General features: G+C 46.1%; 1 protein-coding gene across 1 annotated transcript in view; it reads left to right on the forward strand.

Annotated features, from left to right (window-relative positions):
- ADAMTS17 (ADAM metallopeptidase with thrombospondin type 1 motif 17) overlaps positions 1–18646 on the forward strand; it is a 347079-nt gene that overhangs the window by 216574 nt on the left and 111859 nt on the right. The window contains exons 13-14 of the mRNA XM_047086834.1: positions 9209–9375; positions 17430–17557. Coding sequence (XP_046942790.1) covers positions 9209–9375; positions 17430–17557 — 295 coding nt within the window. The remainder of the gene's footprint in view (positions 1–9208; positions 9376–17429; positions 17558–18646) is intronic.

Below are 18646 nucleotides of genomic sequence, written 5' to 3' on the forward strand. Positions count from 1 at the left end.
CAGCTGACATCAAGGCCTTGGGGACCATCCGTGTTTTTAATCCAGCTTCCTGGGCTCACCCCTTCCTGCCATAATTTTGTGTCACTGTGGGTGGTAGTTTCTGCCAAAAGACTGCAAGGCAGAAAGTTCATCTCCAATTTGAATTCTGGTACCCCATCAGGAGGCTTGTGTTTCAGGGAGAGGGCTGGAGAAGTAGGGTCAGGAGAAAGGGTTCAGATGGTCTTGTGTGAGAAGCCCGCTCTGTCAGAGAAGGACCAGAAGGTGAGTGGAGCATAGATATGGAATGCACTGGGGTTAGCACACAGCATCACCCCATGAGCATCCAGAAGGAGAGCAGTCAGCCTCCTAAGACCAAGCAGGAAGCCTTGGGGTGGGATGTGAAGCTATATGCCTATACTTGCTTTTTGCTTCCAAAGCAAAAAGCCCCCATGTGTCTACTTTCAAAATGCCAGTGACCTGGTGTTCCCACGGATGTTTTTAAAAATCTCAGTCTTCTACACTTGAGCCTAAGTTACATGTGTTACTTGGATACCTTGAAGGGGAGGCCTTAAACCTGGGATGTCTGCTGCCCTGAAAGGGTGTTAGCAGCCCCACCCTACCCCTGACACCTGGAGCTGCTGTCCGTTAAGCAGTCTGTGCTTCCAGATGGTGAGCAGGTCTGAACCACTTTTGTGACTTTATCTTATAATCTATCTTCATTGAGTAGAACAGAGCAAAAAACATGTGTCACTCAGTTGGAGTGTCTCTCTTCCTTTTATCCTGATTCTATGTGTTTATCCACCCCTGAGGGAAAGTGCCTTGGGTTCCTGTTCATCTCAGTGACCCCTTGTCTTGTCCCTGCTCTGCCCTGGGGTCTGCCCAAGGCACTTCAGACCCCGTCCTAACAAGCCACAGTCCTGCCCTGCAGGAGCTCACCTGTCTCTCCACACTTTCAGTCTCTCACCAAAGCCTCTCTACCTTATTGTTTGTCCTTATTTTTAAACATCCTTATCAATGGGGGCACCTGGGTGGCTCAGTCGGTTGAGCGTCTGACTTCGGCTCAAGTCGTGATCTTACAGTTGTGAGTTCGAGCCCCACGTCAGGCTCTGTGCTGACAGCTCAGAGCCTAGAGCCTGCTTCAGATTCTGTGTCTCCATCTCTGCCCCTCCCCTGCTCATGCCTCTGTCTCTCTCTCTCTTTCTCTCAAAAGTAAATAAACATTAAAAAAAAATCTTTATCAAGGTATAACATAGAGAAATGGGCACCTGTTCTAGAGCATGCTTCCTGCTGCAGTACTGCCCATCTAGTCAAGTGTGTGTGTTGGGCAGGTGTATGTTCACAGCGGGTAGGAGTCATTGCCTCCTAATGTGCGTGTATGTGACCGAAGGAGGGTGTGGTTTTGCAGAGCAACCCTACCATACCCACTGCCGTGAGCCACAGTGGGCTTCCACTTGCTCTCAGCGTCGCCAGTGCCCCATATTGTCAGTCTTTTCCACGTTGGCCTTTCTGGTGGGTGTAGAGTGGTATCTCCCTGGGGTTTTCGTTGGCATTTCCTTTCCAAGTAATGAGGCTGAGCATTGTTTGTGTCTGTGTTTGCCATTTGGATATCTTTTCTTATGATGTGCCCATTCAAGTCATTTCATTTTATATCTGATCTTCTACTTTATTCATGTTTATAAAGTCCCAACAGAGGGGTGCCTGGGTGGCTCAGTTGGTTAAATGTCCAACTCTTGGTTTCAGCTCAGGTCACAATCTCACAGTTTCATGAGTTTGATCCCCGCATCGTGCCCTGCACTGACAGGGTGGAGCTTAGTTGGGATTCTCTCTCTCTCTCTCTCTCTCTCTCTCTCTCTGCCCCTCCCCCCACTCACGCCATCTCTGTCTCTCCCAAAATAAATAAATAAACTTAAAAAAACCAACAGAGTACAAGTAGAAATTGAGGATTGATGTGGGAGAAGCCTCTTGAAAAGTCCATCACATCCCAGCTAACTATACTCGTAGGTCAGGCTGGCTTCAGCCTCACAACAGCTGATGGGCAGCCCCCTTGCCAGCCTGCTCCGGCTGCATCCAGAACCTCTTGGGAATCACACCTCTTATCTCCACCTTTTACCCACTGAGCTTTGTTCTAACATATTAGATCTTTGATTTCCTCATCTGAAGGATGCAGGCAGAAACCCCTTCAGATGTCTTGCATAGATTTATCAAGGTAATGGTTCTAAAGAACAGGTGACAGGTAAGCCCTCTGGCCATATTAGTCTATAATTGCAGTGTATGTGAAAGTGCCTCTTTATATATAAGCTCTTCACCTGTGTCCTCAGCTGACCACACCTCACCTCAAGATGAGATTTCAAATTACTGTGTCATATCCCCATCTATTTCCGTGAGTCCTTGTGGGGCTATGGAGCCTGGCAGGCTTGTCTGTGCCTTGCAGCCCTCTTAGGAAAGGCTGAGGGAAGGACATAGGCCTACTTTTAGCCCTCAAACAGGAACAGTTCTTTTCCACCAGAATTCTGTTATTTCACTTGTCCCTCATTTTAGCCATGTCAAGCTTGGTTTCTGTTGTTTTGGTTTTCCTAGGTGTCTTTTTATTTTATCCATGCCGTGTAGCCAAGAGAATCTTACCAGAGTGAATGAGAACCTCAGCCCTCTGCTCCTCAGACATGGGGAGGGTGATCTCTCCTGCCTGTGTCTGCCAACCCCAATACAGCATGCCCTAAAGCCCTTGTGTCCATACAAGTGAAGCTTGGCACACTCACATGACGTGGGTTCCTTGGTGAAGTTGGCCCCCTCCTTCCAAGTCCTCCCACCACAGAACTTCAGTTTGTGGACCACCCTATCACACACACCCTTCCCACACATTGATTCTCCTCTCTCTTCCTATATGGAGAGTGTCTTTCTGTTGTCTCACACCAGTGTATACCTGGGAAGCCATCACTGGTGTCATGGTAGCTCTCAGATAACCCAGATTATAGACACAGTCATGAAGAAGGAAGGGGCTGACCATGGATTGACATACTGGGATGATTTGGGTAAGAAATCATGCTACTCATGGATTGCTTCTCTCTTTTTCCTATGTTGTTCAAATAATGACCCAAAGGAAAACAAGAAAAATCAATGATTTGAGTCATTTTCTTTTTGAGCAGGAAATTTTAATGTAAAAAAAAAAAAACATTAGCTATAACAGGTGATTGGACAAATGGGAATTAACTGCTAAGAGATAAAGAGAACACCGGAAGAGCACTGAAAGAGCAAATATAAAAGTGGCCACTGTCATTGGATCTGAGGCAAAGTACCCAAAGAAGGAACAAATACAGATGAAGGTGCCCATCTCTCTCTCCCTCCCTCCCCTCCCTCTCCCTCCCTCTCTCCCTCTGCCTCTCCCTTTCCTTCTCTCTCTCTCTCTCTCTCTCTCTCTCTCTCTCTCTTTCTCTCTGTCTCTCTCATACACACACACACATGGGTGAGATTCCTTGGACTTTGTTGGAGTGGATGAAACTAAGGCTCATTGGATGAGGGAGAAGTTTGCAGAGATGGCGCACTGGTGGAACCCTCTGGAAAGTCACACTAAGGGGTGTTAGGGAAAGCTATCTAAGGGGAGAAACTACACCTGAAACCAGGCTGGGAATTTCCCCAAAGCATTGGTGTTCTTGGAAGGTGCCCTATGGGATGAATGCTGCCCTAGGGAAGTAGCCTGCATCACAGGCCACTGCAGGAGTCTGCTGAAAGGAATTAATTACCAGAACCAGAGAGAAAAGTCTGTTCTTTCTCTAGCATCACTCTAGTGCTTACAAAGCTTAGCATCATGCCTGCTTGACTGGAGATCTTTAATTCCTTATATGGCCTTAAGTCACCATCTAGCATTTTCTCATTTGAACTGTGAAGGACTCTCTAGTATTTTGTGTAGAGCAGGTCTGGTAGTAAAAACAAACAAACGGGGGCACCTGGGTGGCTCAGTTGGTTGAGTGTCCGACTTTGGCTCAGGTCATGATCTCGCGGTCTGTGAGTTCGAGCCCCAGGTCGGGCTCTGTGCTGATAGCTTGGAGCCTGGAGCCTGCTTCGGATTCTGTGTCTCCCTCTCTCTCTGCTCCTCCCCTGCTCATGCTCTGTCTCTCTCTGTCAAAAATAAGATAAACATTAAAAAAATAAAAACAAAAACGTCCTCAATTTTTACTTATCTGGAAATGTCTGAATTTCTCCATCATTTTTTTGAATGACAGTTCTGCTGGATATAGAATTCTTAGTTGATAGATTTTTTTTTCTTTGAGAACTTTGAATGTATAAAGCCACTGCCTTCTCGTCTCCAAAGTTTCTAATGAGAAATAGGCTCATAATTTATTGAGATTGTCTTGTATGTGGTGTTTGTTGACTCTCTCTTGCTACTTTCAAGATTCTCTCTCTCTCTCTCTCTCTTTTTTTTTTTTTGACAGTTTGATTGAAAAATGTATCAGTGAATTTATCCTACTGGGATTTTGTTGAGCTTCTTGGATTTGTAGATTCATGCCTTTCTTCAAATATGGGAGGCTTTCAGCCGTTATTTCTTCAAATAATCTCTGTTCCTCTCTCTTCGCCTTCTGAGACTCCCATAATGAGTATATTGGCTCTCTTAGTCATTTACCACAGATCCCCTCTGTTTATTTTTCTTCATTCTTTTTCTTTTCACTCCCAAGACACAATAATTCAGTTGCCCTACATTTAAATTTGATGATTCTGTCTTTTGCCTGCTTAAATCTGCTTTTGAACCACCTGGTGAATTTTTCATTTCTGTTATTATATTTTTCAACTCTGGAATTTAATTTTTTATCATTTCTATCTCTACTGATACTCTCATTTTCTCATACATCATTTTTATTTATATCTTCCTTCAGTATTTTGAGCATTTTTAAGACAGTTGTTTTAAGTCTTTGTCTAATAAGCCCAACATCTGAGTTTCCCCAGACCCAGTTTCTGCTTATGTATTTTGTTCCTTTGATTGGACCATACTTTCCTTTCCCTTTGTATCCCTTGTGATTTTGTTGTTGTTGTTGTTGAAAACTGGACATTCGAATCTTATAATGTAGCCTTGATAATCAGCTTCCCCCCGTCCCATGATTTGCTGTTTCTTTGTTGTTAAAAAGTTTCTCGGGGCGCCTGGGTGGCGCAGTCGGTTAAGCTTCCGACTTCAGCCAGGTCACGATTTCGCGGTCCGTGAGTTCGAGCCCCGCGTCAGGCTCTGGGCTGATGGCTCAGAGCCTGGAGCCTGTTTCCGATTCTGTGTCTCCCTCTCTCTCTGCCCTCCCCCGTTCATGCTCTGTCTCTCTCTGTCCCAAAAATAAAAAAAAATAAAAAAAATAAAAAAGTTTCTCTATGCTGGGGATCAACCTTAAGTGAAAGTATAAGGTCTTCTCAAGCCTTTAATGAGGCTTCATCTTTCCCTGAGCATACTTGGTGGCTTTCTAAATTTTCCCATATGTGCAGTTGCTTCTTAATGACTTAATCCTTAAATATCTGATTCCCAAAAGGGAGAAAAGAAGGGAAAAATGTATTGCTCATTGAAATTCCCTGGAAGTCACTTCAGCTCAGAGGAGTTGCAACAATGGTGGCCACCCTCTGTCCCCACATCTCAGAAATCAAAAGTAGCACTGAATAATCAGAACAGAACCCCAGTATTTGGAGAATAAGGTTCTCATTGTCCACCCTGGCTCCAGCCAGCCACATCAGGAATACAGGCACAGCTGCCTGCTGTGGGGCTGGAGTGTGGAGGACAGATAGCCACTACCACAATAAAGGCTGAAATTTATCTAAATTCACCACAGCTTACCAGCCAAACTTTTTCCAGTAGGTTGCACGCTTTCAAACAGACTCCAGAATTTCAAAATGGTCACTTCAAACAGTTTTTGCCAATACAATTATCATCTAAGTGGAGAAATGGATCCCTGGTGCTTCCTCCTCCACCATCTTCCTGACCTTGCTCTGTCTTTTGGTCATTTTTTAAAAATTTTCTTTTCTTTAATGTTTATTTTTAAGAGAGAGAGAGAGACAAAGCATGAGCAGGACAGGGGCAGAGAGAGGGAGACACAGAATCAGAAGCAGGCTCCAGGCTCTGAGCTGTCAGCACAGAGCCCGACATGGGGCTCAAACTCACTAACCACAAGATCATGACCTGGGCCCAAGTTGGACGCTCAACCAACTGAGCCACCCAGGCGCCCCTATCTTTTGGTCATTTTAAGATAAATTTTGATAATATAGTTCAAGTCAGTCTAACTACCATTTGTTAACGGTTTGTTAACGGTTTGTTAACTTGCCTGTGCAAGTTCCTCTGCTAAAAGCTACAGAAAAGTAGGAGGAAGACAGTAATCTAGCTCACCATTTCACAAGGTTGATGATAAGCAGTATAGCAGAGAACCAAGCCGGGTCAGGACAGGCAGGCTCCAGGTAGAAAATAAAAAGAGGCTGCAGGGTGGAGGTGGCCTCAAGGATGGACAGAGAGTCGGGGTGGGGGGTGGAGAAGATGGGACAGTGAGCTAGATGGGTGGCTGAAAGGGGACTTGCCCGTGGGAGAAGGGACAGGGAGAAGAAACAAGATAAACAGAGTTCAGGAAGAAAGCACCCTGAGGCACATGAGGAATCCTTCCAGACCCACTTTCTCCTGGATCCAGGAGTTTTCTCATCCTGTCTAATCTCTCCACCAACCTGCTATTAACCATAAAGTTAGTTGGTTTATGAGGGTCAGTCAGATGCAAACCTGGAAAAAACAATTGACACAGGTGGGTACAATGGAAGCTAAAATAAAGCTCAGTGACATCTCAGGAGTGTAATTACATGATGTGCACAGATCTCAGTTCACACCCTGAAGTGTGTAGGAAAACATAGCTTTCTTTATTTTTCTAGAAACCAATTTTTCATTTGCATTTGTGTTTTTGATTTTTTTTAATTTGTGTTTTTGAACTCCATTCTAGTCCATGTTGGATTCTTAATCACCTCCGGAGTTTTTGCCCCATTTTCCCTGCTACTAACTGGGTGGCATAAACAACACAAGTTTTTTCGCTTCTAGTTCTGGAGGCCAGAATTGCCAGATCAAGGTCTTGGAAGGATTGGTTCCTTCAGAAGGCTGTGAAGGAGAATCTGTTCCTTGCACCTCTCCTAACTGCTTAGTGGCTTGCTGGTGATCTTTGTCGTTCCTTAGAGTATAGAAACATCACTCTGATTTCTGTCTACATCTCTGCATGGTGCTCTCCCTCTGTGTTTCCATCTCCATATTTCCCCTTTTTATAACAAGACTAGTCATATTGGATTAGGAACTCACCCTGCTCTGGTATGATCTCATCTTAATTAACTACATCTGCAGTGGTCCTATTTTTAAATAAGGCCACATTCTGAGGCATTGGGGTTAGGACTTCATATGATTTTAGGATGGACACAATTCAACCCAGAACTTCTCACCATACAGCATCTGTAGCCTTACCCATCCCTTCTCTGATCCCAGCCATGGGAACTTGTCTATTACAAAGAAGATGTCCTCCTGCTGGTCCGCATGGCTTTTCCCCTCTCTGTTTCTTCCACAGTGTGCTTTGTGGCACAGGAACCCATTCATCTGTTCACACTTGGTATGCAGGCCCTAGGTTCTTGGGGAGGCTGTCTGAGATTCTCTCTGTGCCATGCAATCATTTCTCTGAGATCCAGCTGCCTGCCTTGTGCTCTGGGAAGGAAAAAGAACAAAAGGTCCCTCTGTTCTCAGATCCTGTAAACCTCAGAGAGGTTCTGCTATTTCCTAACTTGGAGATCAGAACTCAGGGTCCCTCTCTAGATCCACCAGTATGTACCCTCTCACAAGGCTGTCACCATGCCCAGGTGAGACAGATGTTGTCTGGTGTATATGAAATGGTCATAGGGGTATGAAAGAAGCCTTTCTTCCCATTCCAGACGTTTTCTCCAACACATTTATGCAGACAAAGAGCTGGAAAACAATGGCCCATGGACCAAATCTGGTTCATCACCTGGTTTTCTAAATAAGGTGTTATTGGCGCACAGTTACGCCCTTTTGTTTATGCATCATCTCTGGCTCCTTTTTTGCTACAGTGGCAGAGTTGAGTAGTTCCTACAGAAATATTCACCATCTGGCCCTTTGCCAAAAATGTTTGTAGAGCCCCTGGTGTAGACTTTTGTGACACAAAAGCCTGAGGACTTCTGCTGTGATATATCTCCCCTCATGTGATCAGAGGGTGGCCTCCAGTTGTCTAAACACAAGGAACGGCAAAGGGAGGAAAAGAAATACTTAGTATGAAATGGTTAATGTGTCAAAAATATCTTGCCAACAGGTAAATGCAATTTGTGAGAATCCGTTGAGCAAAACAATTGTGATTTGCGTTCTTTTCTCTTGAATGCTCAATTTCAGTAAAAAGTACCGGGAGAAAATAGCGGTACTCCATCATGGTGATTTGGGTCTCGTGGAAATGAAAGGAGCCACTGAGGTTGCTCGGTTCAGAGCCTGATGGGGACACCCCAGGGCCTCATGGAAGCGGTGGGCAGAGCCACGTTTCAGCCACAGCTGGACCAGCGTCCTGTTGTTCCTCCTCAGTGCCCCTCACACACATGGGCTAGGCCAGAGAACACAGCTGAGTCTCCGGAACTGCTTAGAACCCCAGTCTAAGCACAGAGCTGGGACCCATGCCGTGTCATTGATCACATTTGGTCTCATGCTTGCCCCAGCAAAGGTTGCAGAGCCCGGATCTGACCAGTCTCCACCCAAAGCCCATGAACAAGTTAATTAATCATTCTGATTCTTTTTATTATAAAGTAAACGAGCTATTTACTCATACTTAGCGACCTCCAGAATGTATGCAGGAGCCATTTAAAGGCCTTTGTTTTATAGAAAAATAAAACAAACAAACAGACAAACAAAAAAACCCCACACACTAAAAATTCCCCTTTGGGTTTTCAGTGTTACGGATGGCCAAGTTTTAGGTTCAGATGAAAGACACAATTTGTGGATCTTGCCGAACTTATACTCACTGTATTCTATTTCCAGATGACCCTGATTTACAGTTCTTGGATGCATTTTTCTGATGGCTCACTTAAACATGCCGTCAGCACGGGGCTGGGATCGCCGAGATATGGTGTGTAAGAGCAGAGGGAGGGTGCTTTGGAAACTTTGCCTGGCCCCTCCCCCTTTTGGCAAGAGAGGCAAAATCCAAACGCCCCTGCTGTTTCCACAGCACTGTCTGGTTAACACGGACCTTTCTCTTCCTTCTAGCCCTGGGCCTGGAGGCACGCACTGCCTGGGCGCCAGTGTGGAGCACGCCGTCTGCGAGAACCTTCCCTGCCCCAAGGGCCTGCCCAGCTTCCGGGACCAGCAGTGCCAGACGCATGACCGGCTCAGCAGCAAGAAGAAGGGCCTGCTGACAGCAGTAGTGGTTGATGGTAAAGGCATATGGCACGTCCTTTCACAGTGCCCCCCCCCTTCTCCAAGAATGTAAACACCTCCTGGGAAAACCCGCAGCGACCCCCTTCCCAGCAATCCATCCAACAGGACGCTCCAGTCCTGCTACCCCAGGCAGCAGTGGGCCCGCTTCTCGAGCAGTGGGGTTGAACTTGGATGACCCAGCCCTGGGAGATTTCTTAAAAGCAGCTGTGAGGCGGGCAGCAGACCAGAATTGTCCTGCACCCCCATTTGCAGCGAGGCGGGTGTGCTGGCGGCCTGCCGCACAGTGCCATGTGCTGAGGGGCCCAGGGCCAGCTTTGAGGAGAGCAAGGCTCTGCAGGGACAGGATGGTGGGTCTCTGTGTCTGCTGTCTCTATTTCCAAGGTTGATGCTTTCTTGCATTTCTTTCTCGGTTCGTTTTGGGGTTGGCTTTTACTCTTTGCCTAGAGTGTTTGGAAAAAAAAAAAAAGTTTGGAGGCCAGTTCACAACTCGCCGAAGACGATGATAGGCACAGGTCACGTTTTCCTTCCAAGAGATTTCTCCCAACTCAATGGAGGCTTCCCCATGGGCCGCTGCAGGCATTTCCAGTGGCTGATAAACTTCTAGGTGGTATATCTTGTCTGTAGGATTTGTGATGTCTATTTATCATTGATAAAGACTGCCTTCCCCCCCCCCCAACATCCCCCCCCACCCACCCACCCACCCACACAGCCTCCTGTGGCCATGGCCTAGTTCAGAGTTTTTTAGACTTTTGTCTCCTGGAGATAAGACTGTATTGTAATGATGACAATATGGTCCTATTTGTTGAGCACATCATATACCAGGCACAGGTTAGCTCTGCATACATCATCTCAATTAATATGCATAATGAGCCATGCAGAGAGGAGAGGTTACAGGTCATGGGACCTATCTGAGTCCCTGCAGCTGATAAGAAGCAGGGAGGGACCCCAGTTCCGGAGGAGCTGACTCAGAAAATAACCAGCTATCATCTGGCTTCCCATACTCGAGTAAGAGAGCATGACTTCAGAAGTGTCAAGTGAAGAGGCTTTAATAAGAACTGCAGTAACAGAGTCTCTAAGGCTTCTGTAGGAGAATGAAGTTCCTGTGCCAGGTCTTAGGTTTCTTCTTTGTGGTTTAAAGAACTTCTAAAATCTACATGCTGCAGTCTGTTCTTACAGGGTCAAGTGTACCTAGCTGTAGGGTAGACCCAGGCATCACAGGGAGTAATGGCCTCAGACCTGTCGCTTTTAACCCAGCAACCTGACCCACGTGCTTTGAACTGAGTTGTAAAATAACATGAGATGCTCTAAATCATCGCAGATAATACCGACCCACTCAGCTATGGGCTCATTTAAAAGCATCTGGGAGCTCCCCAGACCTTTTCCTTTTTAAAAAAGAACACCACCGTTTGGAGCTGTGTGATTGTAGGTATACCATCACCTAACCAAGACTTCAAGAGAAGAGCGGCCTCCGTACCCTCAGCTGTTTCTTCAGACCAAGGAGAGAGGAGGCCGAGCAGACTCACCCTCCCCAAAGGAACACATGCAGCTGGACGCAGGGGCTCGCCCAGGATCCTCACTTCTCTCTGCCTGGCCATTCCTCAGATGCAGGAAGACACAGGAGGCTTCCACATGTCACGAGCACATTCAAGCCCCTAATCTGGAGGGAGCAAGCCCCAAGCAGAAGCTGTTTCCAGCACTGCAGTCAGTTCTGATGCGGAGCAGACTTGTTTCCAAACCATCAGCCATCCCAGCCTGCTGGGTAAAGACTCCTTAGGCCCTCTGTCGTGTCCTCTGCTGCTTGTCAGGAGCAAAAAGAGGTCAGATCTAAGAAAGACTCACCCATTCCCACCCAGCTATGCACACAGAGTTGTTATTCTTTCCTTGGTCTGCTTCAGCTTTCAGTTCTCTTTTATTCGATGCAGAAATCCCACTTAAATGGCTGGTTTTCCACAGATTTCTCCAAGTCCAGATTAAGCTTCTATTTTACTTGTAACCGCTTTTGGATCACTGAGCTCTTTAGTTCTCTTATCATCACAGTGGCTGAAACTGATGTCTGCCCTGGAACCCCCTCCAAAGAAGCTTCTCAGGGCAGCGATTTGGGGAAGCTTGCCGGATTCAGAATATGTTCTTGCCCACTCACTTTTCATGTCTCTCTACCAAAACCATCAATAATTATAGCCAGAGTGCTACTGCCTTTGATCTGGAAAGTGCTACCCTATTTGATAAGGACAGCTAGCGGGCAGTATGCATTTTGTCTTTGAAGGAGGGACCCCAAGTTCAGGGCTTTGCAAGGGTAGCTTGACACCTCCTCCTCCGGGGTGGAATTGTCATGACTTCTTGCATATTTGGTTTCATTTCCCTGTCAAATATAAACAGAAGCCAGCATTTGTGAAAGGAGCATTTAACAAGGATGAAAACAAAATAATAAATGGCCAATTCAGAGGGCAAGGGGGAGAATACAGATTATAAGTGCGTTCTTCTCAAAAATCAGCTTATAAAAGGCCCAATTCTAGCTCAGCCGTGATGGGAACGATTCCTGTGGTCGGGCTCTGGGCTCTCTCGAAGCCCATTATGACTGCCCTATTCATAGCATTGCTATCACTGCGGAATTCTTTGGCGAGTGACGCACAGTTCAAGAAAGGGGAAGCTATATTTTTTCTTTTTCCTCCTGCTGAAAAAAAAAAAAGAATTCTTGCAGAGGTAGATTTTCCAAGAGAGGGTTCAGGACCACAAATCCATACCACCTCCAAAAGAAGACAAAGGCTCTCCTTAGAAAATAGTTCTGGGTGGGAAAGCCTTTAGACAGAAACCCATTGAGATGCCCTGTTGCCAGACCCACCCCATTTCTGCTTTCCCCATGGAATCTCATTTAAGTAGAAACCTTCAGGAGTTCAGTCCTTCCCGCCCAAGCCAGCAGGCCACATGCCCACTGAAGTGTCGGAGGGCTTGGCGAAGGCCATGTCTGGACGTGGAGGTGCATTCCCAGCGCCTCCCCGGCATGGCAGAAGCCACTCTGGGTCTTAGCCTTCCAGGGGCTGAAGGGTATGATGGTTAAGGACTCTCTGACTGCAGTTCGGCCAAGCTGACTCCACTTGCTTAATGAAAAAGAGAAAGTTGTTGCAAAGATGAAGGGTGTCTCAGATCCCGAGGGCCCGGATGAGGGTCTGAGGCCAGGGCCTCTGAAAATATCTGAACCCCCTCTCCATGCCCACCACAACTAATGTGTTTGTGAGTTGTATCTTCCTGCCCCCCACCTTCAGACTGGCTTTCTCATGATTTGTCCACATGCAGGCTGATGGGTCACCCACAGCACCTTTCCTGATAAAGGACCTTTATCCTTTATCTGAGCGCTTTGGGGCCAGATATGGCCAAACATTTTTGGTGTTAGGTAACAACAGTATATCGGCCGTATATTACTTAATACTCCCAGTGGAGCCCTGGGAAGCACCCCACAGTCCAGGGACGCATGTGATGTCCCTACCAAGTAATCCATGAACAATCTCTAATGAGGATACTGCACACTACCAACAGCCTCATGTCAGTCAAGCCCGGTTTGGCTGCCAAATGTGTTTGCCACAAATATAAGAACATGCTTGCAGTTTCCAGAGCTTTTTGGAATTCTGGATTATGGATAAGGGGGTATAGACTTATTTCAGATCCATCAATCATGAACAGACACAGCTGTTCCATATCTGAATTTAGTGCTGATTTTTTCAAGAGGGAGACTCTGATTGGTCTACCTGTGGCTACACTTCGTCTAATCAATTGAGGCGTGGCTATGAGGTTGTGGTGGAGAAAAAGAACTGAGTGGCACAACTACAGTCAAGTGGCTGCTTCTGGTCCAATCAACTAAGGCTTGGCTTTGGAGTCATGGTGGGCAGCTTTGGGGATAGGGGACAAGGCAGCCTCCTCAGCATGTACCCCCCCCCCACAAGATAGCCAGCCAGAGCTGGAGTGAGCACTTATGATGGCCTCAAAATTCAGTGGTGTCTCCACCTTGTAACCACTTGGCAGAGAGAACAGCAAGAGTGCCAGTAGCCACAAGTGTCCTTTTCATCATGAAGCACCAGGGGGAGTCCTCCAAGCATCCAATGAGCAGATATGATCAGGTGGCCCTCAAGCCCCTGAGCTCATCTCCCCTGCCCTGTGTGGTTTCTTCATCAAAATATGAGTCCTGGAGACAAGTGGGCCAGTGAGAGACCAGGATTTACAGCAGACAGTCCAGCCTCAATCAGAATTTCATCTTGGCACATATCAGCCAAGAGGGACACTCTAAGCTGCTTTCTTTGGAGTGTGTGGTTGTATAGCTTTTAAGATTTGACCTCCTTCTGTACTACTAAGAATGTAAGATACTGTGCTCAGAGAAAATCACAGCACCTTATTTATCTGGAGGTTAATTGCCCATCCAATGGGAATATTCAGGGAATTTTGAGGGGCTTCTCCTCAAGTTTTATAAAGGTTGTCCAGAGTCCCTTTGGGAGAGAGTACTACACCTTCCTAGAGGTGTGGGTTACCCTAAATTCTGAGCACAGACCTCAGAAAAGGAGATGGACAAATGGAGTTTCAGTCTGAGCAAAGGAAGGAAGTGTTATGTCTGAACGCTGTTCTGGAGTCTGAGTGCCCCCAGACTTCCCAAGCCAAGGAGGACAGTGTCTGCAGGTGCAAGAGTCCAGTGTGGATGGAGTTGAGTATACTTTCTTGCCTAGGGTCATTGCTGAAAATCCTCCATTTGAGGTCAACCCCCCTGCTTTGGAGAATCTCTACTTTCCTGTTTACACCAAAGGGCCCCCAAAAGTCTTCACCCCTCAAAGTCTGGTCTTTCTAACTTGTCTCAAAAGACCCTCTACTTTTTCACCCAAATCCCATTTCCATTTCTGCTCAAGTCAGAGTATATTCAGAAGCCAGAAACATTCATGAAACTAGTGGTTTGTTTTCAGTAACACCATTTTGTCTCTTGGTTTTTTTGGCCCCCAGTGTCCGAAAGAAAACTAGGCTGGCACAAAGAGGCTAGGGTCTGGCCCTGCCAATCAAGGGACTCTGGGTAGCCTGTACCTTTCCTGAGCTTCACATGCTCGTCTATAAGATGGAGCAATGACAGCACCCACCTGAAGTGCACAGGTACTACTTAGCATGCTGCCTTGTACACGGAATATAATTAATGTTATTTATGATTTTATCAAAATCATCACCATTATTACTGCTATTGTACAAATCACTTCAAAACTCAGTTATGCCAAGTATTGAGGCAGTTTAAAGGTAAAATACGTAGTTTTAAGATCTCTTGGACCCAGGGGACCCTTCCTTCCTTACAATGTAACATTAGAGGAAGCCTACCTAGGATGTGAAGTAGATATACCCGTCAACTCAGACTGGGGGCTGTGGTGCTGCATTCTCCCAGTCGTTCCCCAAGGTGCTCACAGGAAACCTCAAGGTCCCAAAGAGCACCTCAAAATTTTTGTCAGATGAGCCTCCCAGAACCTGATCTCAGTTTACATTTTAGTCTCCCATACCTCTTCCACTGGCTGCCTTCCTGGGTCATTCCACTTAAATGGAGGGACAACTGCCTCTAGCCTGCTAGCTGGGAAATGGGTCATTCTTTCCACTTAATGCCCTGTCCTCTGACAGCTCAGGTCCATTTCATGTGGCTTTTCACAGTCTGCCTCTTCTGGGATTTGCTGTGTACTTGTCCCTTAGACCACCAGGGCCTTGAAAAGCATACACTACTCATCTTTCTTTCCCCACAGTGCCACAAGAGTGCCTTGTGTGGTGGAGGGGCTCAATTCCTGTTTTTTGAATGAATAAACATTGAAACATCATTACTTTACTTACCTGGGAAACTACTCTTCACAGCAGTTTCCACCCACAACTAACTGGAACAAACAAGCTGAACATTTCTACTGAACCTCTGTAGCTTCTCTCTAGTGTTATAAGACAAGACATCCCACTGGGCATGTTGGTCAGCAGAGCTCCATGAGAGAGGAGCTTTGGAAAGCTGCTGAAAATGGTGGTGGTTTAGTGAATGTCATTCAGTCATGAAAGCTGCAGAGCCTGGGTGAGACAGCACATCTGCTCTGACAAGAACTATCCAGCTGGAATGTCAAGGTCTTCTGAGGCCAAGTCAACTCCAGAAGCCTTTTTCTACCCCTGCTCTTCCTCACCTGAAACCAGTCAAAGGACCCAGTGGAGAAAGATCATGATGGAAACAAAGGGCCTGACAGAGGCAGCACAGACGTGCTGCTGTTTCTCTCTCTGGAGGTTTCCTTGCAAAATAATCACATAAACATCATTGGAATTAGGTGACACAGAGAGAGAAGGGTGCATTCCTCTTTCTCAGTTACATACGGAAGAACAAAATCCATTTATTTATTAAAAAAAGAATCTTGATTTTTCTGTTAAGATCAAGAACGAGGCAAGGATTTTTTTTTTCACCACTCCTTTTCAACATCATACTGGTAGTCCTAGCTAATGCAATAAGACAAGAAAAGGAAATGAAAAATACACAAATTGGGAAGGGAAAAATAAAACTACCTTTGTTTGCAGATGACATGATGATTTATGTAGAAAATCCCAAAGAATCAACAACAACAAAAAAAAAACAAAAAAAAAAATAGAAGAAAAGAAAAAAACTCCTGGAATTAGTAAATGATTATAGCAAGGTTACAAGATATAAAGTAAATGTACAAAAATCACTTTTGTGTATACCAGCAATGAGCAAATGGAGTTTGAAATTAAAAGCACAATACCATTTACACGAGCACCCAAGAAATGAAATATTTAGGTATAAATCTAACAAAATATGTATAAGATCTATATGAGAAAAACTCTAAGGAATGAATTTAAAAAATTAAATGGGGAGAAATTCCATGTTTCAATGGTTCATGACAAGAATCAATATTGTCATGTCAGTTGATCTTGTCAACTTGACCTATAGATTCAGTGCAATCCCGATCAAAATCCCAGGAAGTTATTTTGTAGATATTGAAAAACTAATTCTAAAGTTTATATGGAAAGATTAAAATATTTACCAAGTCCTTCTGCAATCCAGGTCCTGGACCTGGCCTGAGGACAACAGAGAAAATCTCAGTCCCTTTTCCTCCAGGGGCTCCAAGTACTCTCAGTTCTTCAAATCCAAAGATAATAATTAAAATCCATCCCTTTCAAACTCTTTTAGCAATGGAACTCACCTTATAAGAAACCCTCTTGTATATGGAAGTTACTCAAACAATTATAAAACAATAGGATAATAGTTAAGGGCTTTAATGGAGGCATAAGCAAAGTGCAGAGGGAGATTCCATGTCAGAGATGGCATGAGAGGAGAGAGCTCTGGAGTAGAAGCTTCTAGGGTGATAGGAATCTCCCAGAAAGCTATGTGCAGAGAGAGGTTTCCAAGCAGAAGGAAGAGTTTTGGCAAAGGCATGAGAGCTTGTCATGTTCTAGGAGCTCTCTTGGTTCTGACATGACCCTTCCAAGTTGTCCTAGAGGCTGCTATGTTCCTGTATTTTACTCCTGCTCAGTTTCTTCCAGGACCTTCTTGCTACATATCTCAGCCCTGCAGTTTTTATCCAACAGCCAGTGGAGCACTAAAGCTTTTAGTAAAAGCCACTGCTATAGAGACATCCATGGGGCTCACACCCCCTCCTACCCAAAGGCATTCTGATTCACCTTCTCCCCCTTTCCAGCCCCCACAACAAGAGACGCTCCTAGTCTCACCCTTCATATATATTCAACTCACTTAGATGTTAGCACACAACAAAATGCTTTTTCAACCTGGTATTTTTAATGTCTTAAAGAAAAGGAAGAATAAGATGAATAAAAGCCCACAGAGCCCTCACCCACGTGTTGTTCACCTGTGCCTGAGGGTCTTTCTCCATTTGTTGTGTTGAGTGTTCCAAGGGGCAGGTCCATGTCTCTGAGCATGTGCCAGGTTCCTGTGACCTTTATTCCATGCTGACCTCTCATCATTTGGGCCACCATCCGTATGCACCTGCACCTTGCATGGCCCACAAACCACTTCCCACATCAATGTCCACCTTCCCCTTTCCCTCCTCAGATAAACCATGTGAACTCTACTGCTCACCCCTTGGGAAGGAGTCCCCGCTGCTGGTGGCCGACAGAGTCCTGGATGGCACACCTTGCGGGCCCTATGAGACTGACCTCTGTGTGCACGGCAAGTGCCAGGTGACGTGTTTTCCTTGTATCTTTGGTGGGGCTTTCTTTGGAGGGGAGCCTCCCTCACCCCAGAAGGTTTCAGGGAGGGGCAGAGCCCTGGGGAGGGAACGGATTTTCTCCATAAGGCACCCATGGTGCTGTCTCCGGCAGCTTGGCACCCCTCCCTCCCTCAGCAGTGACTGAGCATGAAGCTTATCTATAGGCCAGCTGGGAGTTGAGGTGGCTGGAAGAGTAGTGGCAACATCATAATCTCAAAAATCTTAAAATAACTTTAGCCATTCCGATGAAGGGAAGAACAGGTAGAATGCTAAGGTAAGACTGGAAGATGTATGTGCATGTGCTTTTGGACAAGCTATGTTCTGTTCAGCTATAAAAGATCTCATCGAGCTAAGCAGATTCCTTCACAGGTGGTTCAGTATGCTGAATTGAACGTGCTGGGAATTCAATTCAATATGCTGGCTTTGGGGACAACTGCAATTTAGTCCCCAAAGCCATCCTGGTGTTGGATGTCTGCAACTCATTAGAATGATGATAAGTAACATTCAAGAAGACAAAAGGAAAAAGAGAGGGAGGGAGAGGGGATGGGTAGAAGTGCACCTTCCACCTGCGTTAAATCTGCCTGAGCTGGAGGCTCACCTGAAGCTGGGCCCTCCTGACGCAAGGCTCCCTGGCCCAGCGTAACGGTCCTATTTGTCCATCAGAATGGCCATCCTCCTGATGTGTACAGCAGCTGGAATTGGGGTAGGAGTCAAGAGGGTGTGTGCCCAGAGGGCCATGACTCAGATGATGCCACCCTCCATTGTGCTGTATGTGCCATATTTCCTGCTGACTCAGTTGGGTCTGCACCTGTCATGAGAGAGTCCTTGCCTTCAGCCACAGACATGTGCCCTCCTCATGGTTGAGGCCAGGCTGCCTCAGCTGTGTCCTCAGCAGGTGAGCCCACTGAGAGCCGGAGGAGGCGGTGGCTCCCAGAGCCCTCAGCAGGCAGATGGATAGCAGGGTTGCTGTGCATTTGGCAAATGCTCTCTCACAGGAGAGAGAAACTATTATTCCCCCTAACTATACTTACACCAGAAACCTGCCTCCAGGCCTGGGACC

This window comes from Lynx rufus, unplaced genomic scaffold, assembly GCF_022079265.1.
Source record: "Lynx rufus isolate CCGP_SWC_20201006 ecotype Redwood Valley unplaced genomic scaffold, mLynRuf1.p SCAF_21, whole genome shotgun sequence".
In the NCBI taxonomy this organism is placed as follows: Eukaryota; Metazoa; Chordata; class Mammalia; order Carnivora; family Felidae; genus Lynx; species Lynx rufus.